This window comes from Alosa sapidissima, chromosome 19 (assembly GCF_018492685.1).
Source record: "Alosa sapidissima isolate fAloSap1 chromosome 19, fAloSap1.pri, whole genome shotgun sequence".
Lineage (NCBI taxonomy): Eukaryota > Metazoa > Chordata > Actinopteri > Clupeiformes > Clupeidae > Alosa > Alosa sapidissima.
In genome coordinates, this window is record NC_055975.1 from 26,223,101 (window position 1) to 26,239,066 (window position 15,966).

A 15,966-nucleotide genomic window follows, 5' to 3' on the forward strand; every position below is an offset into this window, starting at 1 on the left:
GTGTTTGTCACGTAACAGACAGCATCCTTGGCACAAGCTGAAAAGCCATCCACTCTGGACATCCCATAATACCTGTGATAGCACAGACGTAGCATGGCCTTGGCTTAAGGGGCCTGGGTGCAGTGTGTGTCAAGTGATGTCAGCTGGCATTGATCGGCTCTCCCATGCGCGCCACACGTTCAAAGAGCGCCCAGCATCTGAAGCCCCATTTAGAGAGCTGACCTTTCCGAGCACAGAAAGAACACGCGGTGGAGAGTAATCCTTCAAATAGTCTTTACGTACACACTCACATTTCAAAAGGGTGATAGGGCCCCAGGAGGACTCTCTGAAGTAGCTTTACCTCTATCTCTCTCTCCCCTGCTCCCTCTCTCTCTCTCTCTATCTCTCTCTCCTGCTCTCTCTCTCTCTCTCTCTCTCTCTGTGTCTCTATCTCTCTTCCACCGAATCTCTCTCGCTCTGTCTTTCACTTACTGTCTCTTGTGACCTCCCTCCATTTTGTTCCATGCTTTCATCTTCAGTCAGTGTGTTTGCAAACCTGCACCGACGACGCTACTGTTTCTTGACAGACAACAAAAAAACGAACTGCTACTTGAAGAATCAGGAAATCCAGTCACTTACGAACACACCTGTTTAGTTTAGCTAGCACACGAGCAGTAAAATCTAATCAATAGATCACATTAACATTTAAAAAAGAAAACTTACACTCTGTTACACACACACACACGCACGCACACACACACACACACACACACAGACTCACTGATATACTTCAGTGTGTTTCATGTTTGAACAGCTGTAACAATGCTTTTCATGACCACTCACTTCAAACACACACACACACACACACACACACACACACACACACACACACACACACACACACACACACAAAACAAACAACTGTGCAAGTGCTGTGATATTCAACTCAACTCTCCAAAACCTGCATGTGCTGTCTGGAAATAATAAATGCAAATGCTAAAACAGGCATCTACACCCAACAACTGATTTACAATTACACTATATGATCCTACAAAAACATTGTGTTAATGTTCAGAAAAAATTAAACATTCTGCATCTTCCGTTCTGCAAGTCCGAAAAATATCAATGACGACAACAAGCTACCTAATGATGATGTTTGCATATACAGCGACAAATCTGACAAGAAACACAAACGTCACAGACAACTTCAAAATGCCGCGACCCTGCCTGGATCAGTCTTCTGTAGCATTAAACAAATGCATTATGATCTAGATCTTTCTCTCAATCATTGGCTGTCATTGGCTGTGTGGCTATCAGTGACGTCACAGTAACACGTCTGCATCATCATTACACTCTCTAGCTGACACCTCTTCACAAAACCCACCCCCACACACAGACACAGACAAACACACACACACACACACACACACACATACACACACACTCACACACTCTCTCTCTCTCTCACACACACACACACACACACACACACACACACACACACACACACACACACTCTCTCTCTCTCACACACACACACACACACACACACACAGAGAGACACTGCAGTGTGACACAGCATGGTCAGAACTACAGAGAGGAACATCTCGAGGTGAAGAGCTGCTGTTGCTTAATTGACAGAAAGAGGAAGCACACACACACACACACACACACACACATAGAGACAGATACACGTTCAAGGCCAAGCTGCCAAGAGTTGAGACACCGTATTAACTTACCAAAGGACTGTACGCAGGCCTGGATGAGCTCTTCCCATGTGGCGCCCTTGGTGAACTGGCCCAAGGACATCATGACCTTGCCACGGGTCACCTGCGCCAGGTTGGGGTGCAGGACTTGAGGAGAGGAGACTTTAGGTCTAGACGAGCATACTGGAGGCGCACACCTGAGAGGTGAAGAGATCGAAGGGAGAGGGAGTGGACGGAGAAGGGCGGAGAGAGCAGGGAAAGAGATCAAAGAGTCAGATAGCAGAATAGTAGAGCAAGTTTTGCCTCTCTCTCTCACTCTGTGTGTTTGTGTGTGTGTGTGTGTGTTTGTGTGTGTGTGTGTGTGTGTGTGTGTGTGTGTGTGTGTGAGTGTGTGCATATAAATTGGGCAATAAATATCAAGACAAAAACTGGTTTAAGCATCTGAATTAATTTGATGGCTACTGTGTTTTCATTATTCCATTCCATAACAATGTTATAGTGTAATATAATGAAATATCCTCGAAAGCACTAATTCACATTACATACAGTGTAACAAAAAGTGAAGTAAGTGTAATCAAGCCCCACTAACAGGCATCAACAGAAGGAAAAGTAGCCTACCGACACACCAAAGCAAACAGTGGGAATCTCAACCTGCCGCTGGCTTGAACACAACTTGACGTTTACACTTTTTATGTGAGAGGATTTTGGAGAAGTGTGGTTGACAATTACTGACATACACTCTATAATGTAAAACATTATACCGACAATTGCTTTCTCTTTCAACTGCAACAAGAGGAACCGAGCAACTCGTATGAGAAGTTAGGTGTTCCTTCGAAAAAACAACATTACCCAACCCAAAATGAATAGCAAAAGCCTCGTATGAATCTAATGAATTGATTTCAAAATTTAAGAAGCAAACTCACGGCGTGTCTTTTTCCTGTGCGTTCGGACATCCATTCGGAAGGTTTTCCTGAGACTGGAAACCCATGGAGAGATACTGGGCGACCAGAGGTCCGACCAAACTGTCCATTTTCGTGTCGTTCACTGTGGGTATCTCATCGCGTGGGCTCTGGCTCGGGCTTTGGGAATGAAGCACTTCTCCGGTGGTGGCGAGTGGGCGCGCGCAGGGAGCGCACCATTGTTCTGACATGTCAATGACGATGACACGAGCGCGAGTGCATCGTCCTCGCTCGCTCGCCCACCGTGGGCGGATACTCCGGTTTAAAGTTGTTTTGGTTATGAGGCAGTTAGCAAGTTGGCAATTATTCCCCTTTCTATTGACTGACATATTTTTTCTTGATTATTCAGAAATGTTGTCATTACTAAGGAGTCATATTTTTAAAGAGACCACCCATTCACTAGGACCTTATTTTTGAGGAAAATGTTTGATGTGTTGAAATACCTCTAAGACACATTCTCACTATCTCTATAATGAAATGTTTATGAGTGTAATAGAAAGACAATAACGGATGAAGGAAGGATCGCCATTGAGATGGAGTGTGTCTTGGATTACACTTTACTTTACCTGCTTCTCCAGACAAGAGAACAGCTCTACCCTCTAAAACCACAAAACAAGGAAACCTACTCTCCTAAGTAAGAGAACACATTGTGCAGATATTGTGCACATGTGCTTGGCTATGGAAAAAAATAACACCTCACACCTCATAAAGAATAAGTAAGTAGGTAAGTAAGTGAGCAATTGTGTGAGTGAGTGAGTGAGTAAATAAGTAAATACATGAGTGAATGAGTAAATAAGTGAATAAATGAGTGAGTAAGTAAATAAGTGAATAAATGAGTGAATAAATGAGTGAGTAAGTAAATAAGTGAGTAAATAAGTGAATAAATGAGTGAGTAAGTAAATAAGCGAGTAAGTAAATAAATGAGTGAATGAGTAAATAAGTGAGTGAATAAGTGAATAAATGAGTGAGTAAATAAATAAGTGAGTGAATGAGTAAATAAGTGAGTGAATAAGTGAATAAATGAGTGAGTAAGTAAATAAGTGAGTGAATAAGTGAATAAATGAGTGAGTAAGTAAATAAGTGAATAAATGAGTGAGTAAGTAAATAAGTGAGTGAATAAGTGAATAAATGAGTGAGTGAATGAGTGAGTAAGCACAACATGATGTCATGGCATGGCGTACAAACACACTGCTGCAACGTGATTAAGTCAAGTCTCTTTTATTTATATAGCGCATTTGTATGCACAGTGTGAGTGAGTGTTAGTGTAAGTGTGTGTTTATTCCTGTAGCACATGTTTCATGCAGTGTAACACAAAGCACTTTACATAGAGAAAATGTAAACATAACAAACAATGAAAAACAAATCCATAGGTTAAAGAAGTCCACAGGTTAAATCTAATCCATGGGCAATGAGCATGGTGACCCTGAACAGACCAACCTTACTGACAGCCTGGAGAGCACTGAAAACACAGATCAGCCGCTTAGTGGACTTTTGACAGCCACAGATCTTCATGCTAGTTTGTGGGTTACGTTGCTCCTGTGACACAGGCCATCTTTGGCTATTACAACCATGTGAAAGGATAGAGGGGAGTTCTTCATAGGAGAACTCCCCTGTCCTCTGAAACCACATGTGTGGGTAAGCCCATGTAGAAAATAGATCTATGGGTAAATCTGCTTGTCTTTAAAGGGAAATAGTTCTGTTCATAACAACCTCATGTGTGGGTAAACCTGTTACTGCAAGGGCCAGCTCAAGCTTTCCCCTGGCTGCAGTTTCCAGTGTATGTGTGTGTGTGTGTGTGTGTGTGTGTGTGTGTGTGTGTGTGAGAGAGAGAGAGAGAAAGCCCCCTACCTTCACATACGGTGAGAGTGTGTGTGCTCTCGTGTCACACCACACTGAGCTGCTCCACAGGTTTAATAGCAGACCGCTGCGGTGAAGACGTGGTACTGCTTGCTCATTTCTGCCAAGAGGGGACACACTAACCTTTTAAGATTTCAAGTTTAGCCGGCTATATTAGGGCTCTCTTGTGAATGCAAATCAAGAGGGTAAAGAACTTTGAAAGCCTTAAAAGTATCACCTCATCAACACTTATTATTAATAAGCAGTGTATACTTTTTCTGTATTAAATTCACCTCAAAAACCGTCTCTTTTTCTAATGAGTAACTGTTAGCTGAAATGGAAGAAAAAGATCACAGCAGATGAATGAACGGTGAGTCGTATACTTGGCAGAGACACACTAGTGTTGTGTAGGAGGTGTGCGCTCAGTGATAAAAAACTCACACCACTCCAGACTGTGCAGTGCGGTGCACCTCCCTGCCCTGGTGCCACTGATAGGCTACAAAAACAGCCCATAACATTGTTCATAACTATTCCACCAATAGGCTGCCTATGAGGTTGTGTGTTATTAGTCACCACAAACACAATGTTTAGAGATATGTGTAGAGATATGTGTTGATTTGCCATTGCTGTTAATGAATGTTTAGAGGTGGCGTGTTTGTTGATTTGCCATTGCTGTTAATAAATGTTTAGAGATATGTGTAGAGTTTGTTGATTTGTCATTGTTAATGCATGTTTAGAGGTATGTGTAGAGTTTGTTGATTTGCCATTGCTGTTAATAAATGTTTAGAGATGGTGTGTAGGGTTTGTTGATTTGACACTGTTGTTATTGAATGTTTAGAGATGTGTGTAGGGTTTGTTGATTTGTCACTTCTTGAGGCTTGTGTCACACACTGATTAATATCAGTGCCCCTCTCCAATCATCCCACCAGACAAATACAGTTTGATAGTGTTCTGGTTAATAGTTAGATAGACTTTTCCCTTCCCTTAGCTTTCTGTGAGTTAACACCCCCTTGTGGTAATGTAGTTGTACTGTGCACATCCAGCTCCCTCTGAGAAAACGGACTGTTTTAGCACTTGAATGGTGGGTGCTTGTTTACAGTTTTTCTCAGTCGCTTTGGTGCATTCTTCAAAGCATAATGTACATCTGCACAACAGTTAGTGCATTTCTCAAAACAATTAGTGCAAACTGCACTGCATAGTGGATAACCTGCAAAAGCGTGTATCTTGCTCAAAACACTTAGTTTATGCTTTAAAAGCAAATTTGTATGCCAATGAAATGGTCAGTGCAATCATGTCAACTCATGATGCCATTGTTTATGTCAAAACAGCCAAACTGTTTTGTCTTGTTGTCAATATGACAATAAATATTTTCTAATGAACAAGGCAGCACTCATTTTTATTTCAAAACTACAAAGTTGCACATTATTGTATGTGGAGGTGGTTGATTGCAAGACAGTAGATATGTTTCAAAGTTCTTTTCTGTTGACAGACATTGTGACAGTATAAATAAAACAAAGGCTTTGTGCAAACGAAAAATGGGCAATATACAGTTACAGTAAACACCCCTTAGTCAGAGCTGTGCACCACTGCACATGTTTCTATACATCCTGACGTTCCTGTCTGTCAGGTCACATGCATTTATATGTGCTAGACAGACTATGACAACTAGTTATGGCAACTAGTTCAACACATTTGCATGTAATGAAATAAGGCCAATTTGTTTTATGGGATAGGACTATACAGCATGGAACCAGTATAGTGCATTTTGACCAACATGACATTAGCCATTGAAAGAAAAAACAGCAGACATTTGTACAAAATCAGTCGCAAGGATGTACGAAAGCATTGCCTTTTGTTCAAAATGGGATTCAGAATGCATGATGTGCGCAAGTGATAAGATGATAGTTTGAACAAACAGTTTTGAGAATTACCATTCTGATCTGAGAAATGTGCCAAAGCAACTGAGAAAAACTGTAATTTGTTGTAACTGTAACATTGACAATTTACATCATCCCCTACAAATATTCTCAGGTAATTTATTTAAAGGCACCTTCACGCTTCTGAAATAAAAAATAATACCTAGCTACTACTATAGTCCCTGTTGGCAAAACTAAACATCCCAAATCATTAAATGACTTCAGGCCTATAGCCCTGACTTCATTAGTTATGAAGTCATTCGAAAAATTGATCAAAGCCAAACTGCTGAAAACGTAAGTTACGCATGTAACTATGGATCTGTGAGACCGAGGGATGACCGTCACTACGGTCTAAAAAAGGAATGATCACCTTCGTTCTGCCTATCACCGAGACCATATGTCAACAAAGTCATGCCCATGACCTCTGGAAGCAGAACGACTCGAGCTTGTAAATAGCGGAGATTGCTCCCGGTTCAGTCTCCTACCTTGAGCGCCTCAGGATGGTCCGAGCGACAAGGATAGTGACGGTCATCCCTCTGTCTCACAGATCCATAGTTACATGCATAACTTATGATCTGTTTCGGCCTCACTCTGACCGTCACTACGGTCTAAAAAAGGGATGACACATGCCAAAAAAGTCGCGAGGAGCACTAAGCTAACCATTAAAACCTCGCTCGGTCACGGACATGAGGGCAGCGTCGCCAACCGGAGCTGGGCGAGTGACGTCCACCCTATAAAACCTGGTAAAAGTGCAAGGCGTCGCCCATGAAGCCGCTGCACAGATATCGCTTGCTGGTACCCCCTTAAGGGCAGCCCAAGACGTAGCCATACTCCTGGTGGAGTGAGCCCTTGTACCCGAAGGGACTGGCATTCCCAGAGCCCGGTAGGCATGGGAAATAACCTCAACCAGCCAATGCGACAGCCGCTGTTTGGAAAGCGGTAGTCCCTGCTTCGCCGCCCCATAACAGACAAAAAGTTGAGTGTGTTCCCTCCTCAACGACTGCATACGGGCCAGATAAGCTCTCAAAGCCCTGACTGGGCACAGAGTGAGCAACTTGTCGCGCTCTGCCTGTGAGGCAGCAGACGGCTGGAATTGGGTCAGCTCCAGAACCTGGTTGATAGACTGCTGACTTAGAACCTTAGGCAGGAAGGCTGGATTAGGCCAAAGTGACACGCCAGTGCCCCCTGCCTGCCACCTCAGGCAGTCTTCGCTGACTGAGAGGGCGCACAGCTCCCCGACGCGCCTGGCCGAACAAAGAGCCAGGAGAAAGCTAGTTTTCAGAGACAAAGATCGCAGATCTGCATCTAAAATGGGCTCATACGGGCCTTCAGTAAGTGACATTAAAACAGTGGGCAAATCCCAGTTTGGTGCCCGCAAAGTGCGAACTGGACGCAACCGGCGGGCCCCTTTTAAAAACTGACCAATCAGTGGATGCCTACCCAAGGGCCTGTTATCCGCACCCTGGTGAAAGGCTGAAATGGCCGAGGCATAAACCTTCACAGTACTGACCGCCTTGCCTTGATCCAAATAGGACTGCAAGAAGCGCAAAACTTGTGGCACAGGGCAAACCGCTGGCTCAAGACCCAAGCTGGCACACCAATCCGAAAAGATCCTCCACCTGAGTGCATAGCAAGCTCTAGTAGAATGAGCCCTGGCGTTGTTCAGAGTCTCCTGCACAGACTCAGCTAGCTGTTCAATGACGGACTCTGCAGGGGCCAAACCCACAGGCGCAGGGCACCTGGGTTCGGATGCCAGATCTGCCCGTCTGCTTGTGACAGAAGATCCGCCCGGCAGGGTAATTGCCATGGCTGACCCTGCAGGAGCCGGAGAAGGTCTGGAAACCAAGGCCTCCCCGGCCACCGTGGAGCAACCAGCAGAACTGTGTGTTGGCCCTCCCTGATCCTCCGCAGGACCTGAGGTACAAGAGGGGATGGAGGAAAAACGTACAACAAGCCTGTCGGCCAGTCTTGTGACAGAGCATCCAGGCTCAAACTGCCTCCCTGTCCCACGAGAGAGTACCACTCTGGGCAGTGAGTCGTTTCCACCGACGCAAACAGGTCCACTTGTGCAGTCCCATACTGAGCCCAGACCTGGCTGACCACCTCTGGGTTCAATCTCCATTCCCCGGGAGTGGCCCGGTCCTGGAGAGAATGTCGGCCGCCCTGTTCTCCACGCTTGGCACGTGTACTGCCCTCACTGAAGCCAGACGCGGCCATGCCCATGACAGCAACTCCTCCGCCACCTGGAGGCACCGCCAGGACCTCGTGCCGCCTTGGTGATTGACATGATACACCGCCGAGGTGCTGTCTGACCTCACCAGAACATGTTGGCTTCGCAACCCTGGCAGGAACCTCTGCAGGGTGAGATGGATGGCCTTCAGCTCGAGGACGTTGATGTGCTCTGACTTCCAGGAGGGAGGCCACACGCCCCTCGCTGACAGCCCTTCCCAGACAGCTCCCCAGCCTGTCAGAGAAGCGTCTGTCGAGATGACTTGCCTCTTGTGAGGAAGGCCCCCCAGTGGGACACCCTGGAGTAAGAACCTCCTGTCCCTCCAAGGACGCAGGGCTCGGATGCAAGCAGGAGACACCCGCAACTTCACATGCCTGTCGTCTCTCAGGTGGAGCTGAAAGGCATTGAACCAACACTGCAGGGGGCGTGCCTTCAGCAGGCCCAATGGCAGTACCGCAGCTGCCGCGGCCATTAAGCCCAACAGCCTCTGGACTTTGTGGGCGGTGACCAGTCTGCCCAGCCGAAAGCCTGTCAGAGCCTCGGTCAAGCTGTCTGCCCTCCGTGGAGTGAGAGACGCCGTCATGCTGACCGAGTCGAGGAGGACACCAAGGAAATCTGCCTGCTGGCGGGGCTGCAAGTTGCTCTTTTTCCAGTTGACCGTGAAACCCAGGGCCTGGATATGGGTCAGAACCATGTCGGTGTCGTGCACCACCTGCACCTGAGATGGGGCACAAATTAGCCAGTCGTCCAGGTACGGTAGGATCTTTAGGCCCTGGACCTGCAGGGGGGCTAGTGCGGCTGCCAACACGATAGGCCTACCACAGCTGTGGATATGTGTGGAATGTTCAAGTAATAACACAATCCAATGTGTGTCTCAATTGTCCCCCGCTGACCACCTCACACATTTCTCTACGAATTTACATGACACAATGCCTTAAAATATGCCAGTTTTAGGACACAGAATAATGTTTCTAATGATACCAGTTAGGGCTACGTTTAACAGTAACAAGTATAATGATTGATGTCGAAGGTGCATGGTCAAGTGAAATTCTTACTTTGGAAAACAAACATTTGCCGATATCATCGCCGATCATCAGAATATTGCTCTGGACTGCAGGTAATTGTTAAGCCAGTGGTTCTCAAGCTTTTATTTAATTCCCCACTTTGATCAAGGGGCATGACTGATGATCATGGAGATAATGTATTGTTTTTAACGATCTCTATGCTACTCACAAAAATGTAGGCATGGGGACATGAAGTAGGCTATCCAACTGTCGTGTGTTAAATTACTGTGATTACGAGCCAGTGGTTTTCAAACATGCGTGACTCGGACATCTAACTAAATGCAACAGACTCATATCGTCCTCGCATTCGCAAAATGAGGACCAGTGTTTTGTCAAATTGCAAATAGCTATTCGTTTTAACAAATTTTTATGATAGTAGCCTATACAAAAAGCATACTATCTTAATCTTGGATCGGGAGGGAAGTGGCGCGTCTGCAGTCAGCCAAATATGAATGTAATTCTGCGGCATAAAGCAGATGTATTTGTTTATTGTACAGAAAAATAAAAATGACATTTCAAGCAGTCAAGAAGTAGGGCAAATTAAGACACTGTTTTGATTTGCGTAGTTGCATTGCCCCCAACACTGACAATAACATAGCAGATTTCGATTTTCGCTACCACTGTGTAGTCAAGCCTTAAGCCATATCCAAGTAGCCTTAATCGAGGCAATGTTTAATTATGCATGATTTATTTTGTTATTGAATTCGTAGGCTGGGATTCCTCTCGGTAACAATTATGTTTGGTAGCCTCCTGCTTTTTCAGAGGGGGCGGCAGTCAGGCTACTGACAGAGCGATGTACAGTGGCAGAGCGACGCACAGTGGCTGAAATAGTGTTAATTTTGTCACCTATTTTTAATGTAGTCATAGTCTTAGTCTTGTGACGAAATGTCCTTTTTAGTCTTTGTCATATTTAGTCATTCAAATATCATTTTTGTTAGTCAAGTTTTAGTCGACTAAAAGTCTCGTCATTTTAGTCTAGTTTTAGTCAAAAGAAAACTAAAGGTATCTTAGTCTTAGTCAGTTTTAGTCAACACATTTTAGTCTTTTTTTTTTTAAAACAAATTATTTCTGATTTTCCAACAATATTGTGTGTCCACAGGGCTACTCGTCTGTTATAATTACTCATTCAGATTTTTTGTCAGTCCGTATGTTTACATGCACAGGTAAGTCGAGCTACAGTTATAGCTCGGCTGGGATTTGACCATAGACAGTAAAAGATTTGACTGGACCACTGTCATATTCGTAGACCAGTGTTTCTCAAAGTGTGGTCCGGGGATCACCAAGTGGTCCGCGAGCAGACGTGGTAAAATATAATATAGAGGAGTTGTTTGCCAAATAACTTGTAGTTAAATCCAAACAGTTCTGCAACACTGTCTATGTAAGATATGCCAGTTTAAATCATACAGAATGAATCCTCTGACATAATAAGCAAAGTGCAAAGACAATAAGCAAGGTGGTTCAGTGAGTAGGCCTATAGACTAATTATAGGCTACTGTTGAAGTAGGTCTAATCTTTTTTTTTTTTTTTTTAGCTAGGGTTAGTTAAGTGGTCCTGAAACTGAAATAGTTTGAGAAACACTGTCGTAGGCCAATGTATTAATGTTTTACTCCGCCTCGCTAGATGGCGATATGCGCCCAAACACAACACATTCCCCAAACAGACTCTCCATCTTAGCCATAGCTAACTTGCTAGCGAACTTTCTATATTAGCTTACTTGCTAGCAAACTGTCTAACTAGATGAATAGTTGACATTACATGCTGAACATTTTCGTATGGACATTCTGGGGGATGTTAATTTGTATGAGAGAAGTGTCAACTTCTGGGTATGTAGCAGTGGCATAAAGCTTAGGTAGTTAGCTTGCTAACTCTGGCAGAAATCTCCAGTGTTCTTGTTCCATGTAGTTTCGTGTTGCAGCCACAGGGTTGCAGCAGCAGCACGTAGACTAGCCTACAGGAAAGCTGTTGCGTATGAACTCAAACGTAACAGCTAGATATTCTGTCTTCTCATTTTGTAGACGAACATGAAGGGAGATTTTATCTTAGTTTTTATTTCATGCAAAACATTTTAGTCTCGTCTTTTTTCGTCAACAATAATGCATCTTAAGATAGTCTTAGTCAGTGTTTCAGGACATTACTGACGTCTCGTCATCGTCTCGTCTTAGTCATGAAAAAAAAGGTCGTTGACGAACATATTTCCTCTCGTCTCGTCTGACGAAATTAACACTAGGCTGAAAGTGGTACTAAAGCTTCACGCAGCTTCACGCCTCGTAATGCGCGACTGAAGTGGCCATTTGAAAGCGATGCCCACTGTATGGCTCGCCCAGTCTTCACTGTCTGAGCCCAGCAGGAAGGTCCTCCGTTCTCTGCCGGTTGTGCCGGGACAGCTGTTCGGACCTGCGGCGCAGCAGGCCCTGGAACGCGGTTTGCGGGCGACACAGGTCAGGCAACAATTTGCCAGTTTACACCACACACCTGTTCACCGGCAGAGACCCTACTGAGGGACTGACAGGGCCCAAGTGATATCACGGCCTGTGTCTCAGTCAAGGCCACCTCCACCCGGGGGATTTCGCAGGCCCGTCACTAGACAGACCACTGGTCCAGCACAGCAGGACACAACATATGGCCGCCGCCCCTCCAGGAGCCGGAGGGGCCGAGTGGGTAAGCAGTGACAGTCGGTCGCTTCACCAGCCAACAGCTGTTGAGCTGGGAAGCACTAACATCAGACCCCTGGGTGCTGGACACCCTATCAGAGGGCTACAGCATTCAGTTCAAACGCCGACCGCCAAGGTTCACAGGGGTCAAGATGACAATGGTAAGGGACGAGGCCAAGGCACTGGCCCTGCGTCAGGAGGTCAGGGCCCTTCTAGACAAAGGAGCAATAGAGCCCATAGGGCCATGTTCACTGAACAGTGGCTTCTACTCCACGTATTTCATAATCCCAAAAAAAGGGGGTGGACTTCGCCCCATATTGGATCTCAGGTCATTAAACAAATACCTCAAGACCTTAAAATTTCATATGTTCATATGTCGTCCTCCAGACCATCGGGAAAGACGTCTGGTTCACGAAAATCGATCTCAAGGATGCCTATTTTCACATACCAATTGCACCACATCACCAGCAGTTCCTGCGCTTTGCGTTCGAGGGAAGGGCCTACCAGTTCAGGGTCCTCCCCTTTGGAATATCACTGGCCCCTCGGATTTTCACAAGATTCGTGGCAGCAGCACTGGCACCACTACAGAAAACAGGTATGCTCATCCTCTCGTACCTGGACGATTGGTTGGTAGTGTCTCAGACGGAGTCAGATTCACTCAGGGACCTAGCTCGGTTGATATCTCACTCAGGCAGGTTAGGACTCAAGATAAATCTCGAGAAGAGTACGTTGACACCCAGTCAGCGTATAGTGTTCATTGGTATCCAGTTGGATTCTCGCTGGAGACAGGCAACACCATCTCCCCAGCGGGTGAATGACATCCTCAGTCGGGTAGGACAGTTCAGGAGAGGCCAAGTGCGAACCTTCAGTTCCTTCCAGGTACTACTGGGCACACTCACGGCAGCTGCTGCCGTTGTCCCCCTAGGCCTCCTCTCCCTGGAGGGCCACACGGATGGCCCGGGAGGCTGTGGTTCCCAGTGTTGCACGGGCTGTTGGTCGGACGCTCTTGGCGCCTCCCCATTCGTGCGGATCTCCTCTCACAACTGGGGGGACGGATCTGGCACCCGAATCCAGCGTGCCTACAGTTATGGGTATGGCCACTGAGGGGCCTGAGCCTCTACTAGGTGCTTGCGACCCAGCAGTTGTTTATACCATCAACAACTCGTGTGCGGCTTCCACTAATGCGCTCTACGCGAACAGGTGGAAGCTCTTTGTTGAATGGTGCCGGGCCCGCGGGGAGGAGCCAACCAGTTGTCCGGTACTGACAGTTCTCGGATTCTTGCAGTCTCGTTTCAACGGGGGCCTGGCTGCAGCCACCATCCGGGTTTATGGGTGGATGGCGTCACCGCGGGCTCCCACACACTGGTGACGCATTTCCTGAGGGGGACACAGCGACTCAGGCCGCCACAGTGGAGCCAGACACCTTCCTGGGACCTACCATTGGTGTTGGAGGCGCTGTGCCGGCACCCATTTGAACCTCTTGAGAACACAGAGGATAAATGGGTGTCGTTAAAGACTGCCTTTCTGTTGGCCATGACATCAGCAAAGAGGGTGGGGGAGTTACACGCTCTATCAATCAGCCGTGAGTGCCTCCAATGGGCCCCGGGAGAAACGGGGGTCACATTGTGGCCTAACCCATCTTTTTTATCGAAGACTTGTTCCTCTTCGTTTGTAAATCAACCCCTCCATTTAGCCGCGTTTGATCCAACTGGGGAGGATGGACAGCAGGGAAACACAGCCTTGCTGTGCTCAGTCCGGGCTCCAAGGGCATATATTCAGTCAACCACTGGATTCCGGCGGTCGGAATCACTTTTTGAATCACGGAATCACCATGAGCAGGGGCCTACCAATCCCAGCCTCCGTCCGCGGCCACTCAACCCGGAGTGTGGCGACATCATGGGCAGCCCTAAGGGGGGTGCCACTGTCCGACATTTGTGTGATTCTACAGAGTTAACATGGCTGCAAGTAAACCGCTAGTCACCACTACTCTCTTAAGCCATTAGGTGGTCGAAAAGGTAAGTTCTCCTCCTCGTGACCTTGTTGGTATGTGTCATCCAGGTGCTGAAAGCATCGCCTAGAAATGAAATAGAACGATGGTTACGTATGTAACCGCGGTTCTATGAATTTCAGATGACCGCAAGAGCTTGGCAGTCACTCGGAAGGGGGACGAGAAGATTGCCAAGAGGTCACTTCCGGGGTGAAAGCACCTTAAGTGCATGACGTCGCGTCATACGTCACCCCGGTCACAGGTGACTTTGTTGGTACAAACACTCGACCTACATGCGTATGTGATGGACATCCAGGTGCTGAAAGCACCGCCTCTGGCGGTCATCCGAAATTCATAGAACCGCGGTTACATACGTAACCATCGTTTTCAAACTTTGGCCTCCAGTGAATGCTGATTTTGTGGTAGTCGCCGGATTGTCATTGTTTGAGGTGAAGTAGTCTGTAAGTAATATCACAATCCAAAGTTATGATCGCTGAATCACTGCCACTGTATTTTGTTGATTTTTTCCTTTAGTTATTTCTTTTTCCCCTGCCAAGATAGGTATTTCGTTTTTTTTTTTTTTTAAATGCTTACCCAATCTTAACATCGCTTTAAAATGTTATTCAATTATCTTGATTTTTTCTTTTTCAGTTTCATCCATCCTGTTATAGTAGCATTCAATTCAAATGTAAAATGCAGAATTCATTCATTAATCAAAGAGCTTGCCACTTACAACAGTCACTGTCACAGATATTCTCTCCCCACCATAGCAGTCCAGAATGTCTTAATTATAATGCTATATCCTCATCTGCTTATCTAATGCCTCTAAATACTGTACAACAGTCCACACCAGTTGCAGTGCAGGAGAGGCATATAATAGAGCATCTGAGCATTGTTCCAAGAGTGAACCTGACGAAGCAACAGCTAAATGCGTTGTTCACGCCAATAAAATAAAACGATCAGTTAATACACCAGTGTGCGGTGATCTTTCACACTTGATATTTAAGAATTTCTTTAAAAATATTCTTAAATCACTACACACAAGACAAACCTCATACTTATGTTTTTCCTTACAGTTTATTTAATTGATTCTTATCCTATTACAGGTTATACTGTTAAGATTCTCTCGATTATTTTTGTGAACCATGCAACAATCAATATGAGATTGGTTTCTTTATTGCACTGTTGCTGACAGACAAAATGACAGAAAATTACAAAAAATAAGAAGGCAACATTAAAGGTTTATTTCCCACATCATTGCTTTAAACATTATCATGTTATGAGAATGTTAACATTACAAAAACATTAATCCCATCATCCCCATTATTATGGTACAAACTACAAAGTGGTTTTATTTACATGGTCAGTCTGGTAAGTCTAATTGTACCAATACGTAAGGAGCATCCACAGTACAAACAATGACTACAATAAATATAGCTGCAAGCAGCAATGAGGGGGCCAAGCAGATAGGCCGGAGTAACCATGGCAACGAAATGCTGTTAGCTCAATGCTGCAATCAGACGTATGGCCATAAGCTGTCAAAGCAAGTTTCACGTCTAGCACGTCAAAAGTTAAAAAGGCAAAATGCATTTTTGCTAATTGCAGTGACCCTAGAGGTCAAAGGTCACAACATTTCTT

General features: G+C 45.5%; 1 protein-coding gene across 3 annotated transcripts in view; it reads right to left on the minus strand.

Annotated features, from left to right (window-relative positions):
* LOC121693139 (RAS guanyl-releasing protein 1-like) overlaps positions 1 to 2,888 on the minus strand; it is a 40,261-nt gene extending 37,373 nt beyond the window's left edge. For all 3 annotated transcript variants that reach the window (XR_006025421.1, XR_006025422.1, XM_042072352.1), the window contains exons 1-2: positions 2,609 to 2,888; positions 1,719 to 1,882 (exon numbers count right to left, since the gene is read on the minus strand). Coding sequence is in view for 1 of the 3 variants with exons in the window: in XM_042072352.1 (XP_041928286.1) it covers positions 1,719 to 1,882; positions 2,609 to 2,835 (391 nt within the window). In the remaining 2 variants the exon portion in view is untranslated. The remainder of the gene's footprint in view (positions 1 to 1,718; positions 1,883 to 2,608) is intronic.
* Between the last annotated feature and the right edge of the window lie 13,078 nt (positions 2,889 to 15,966).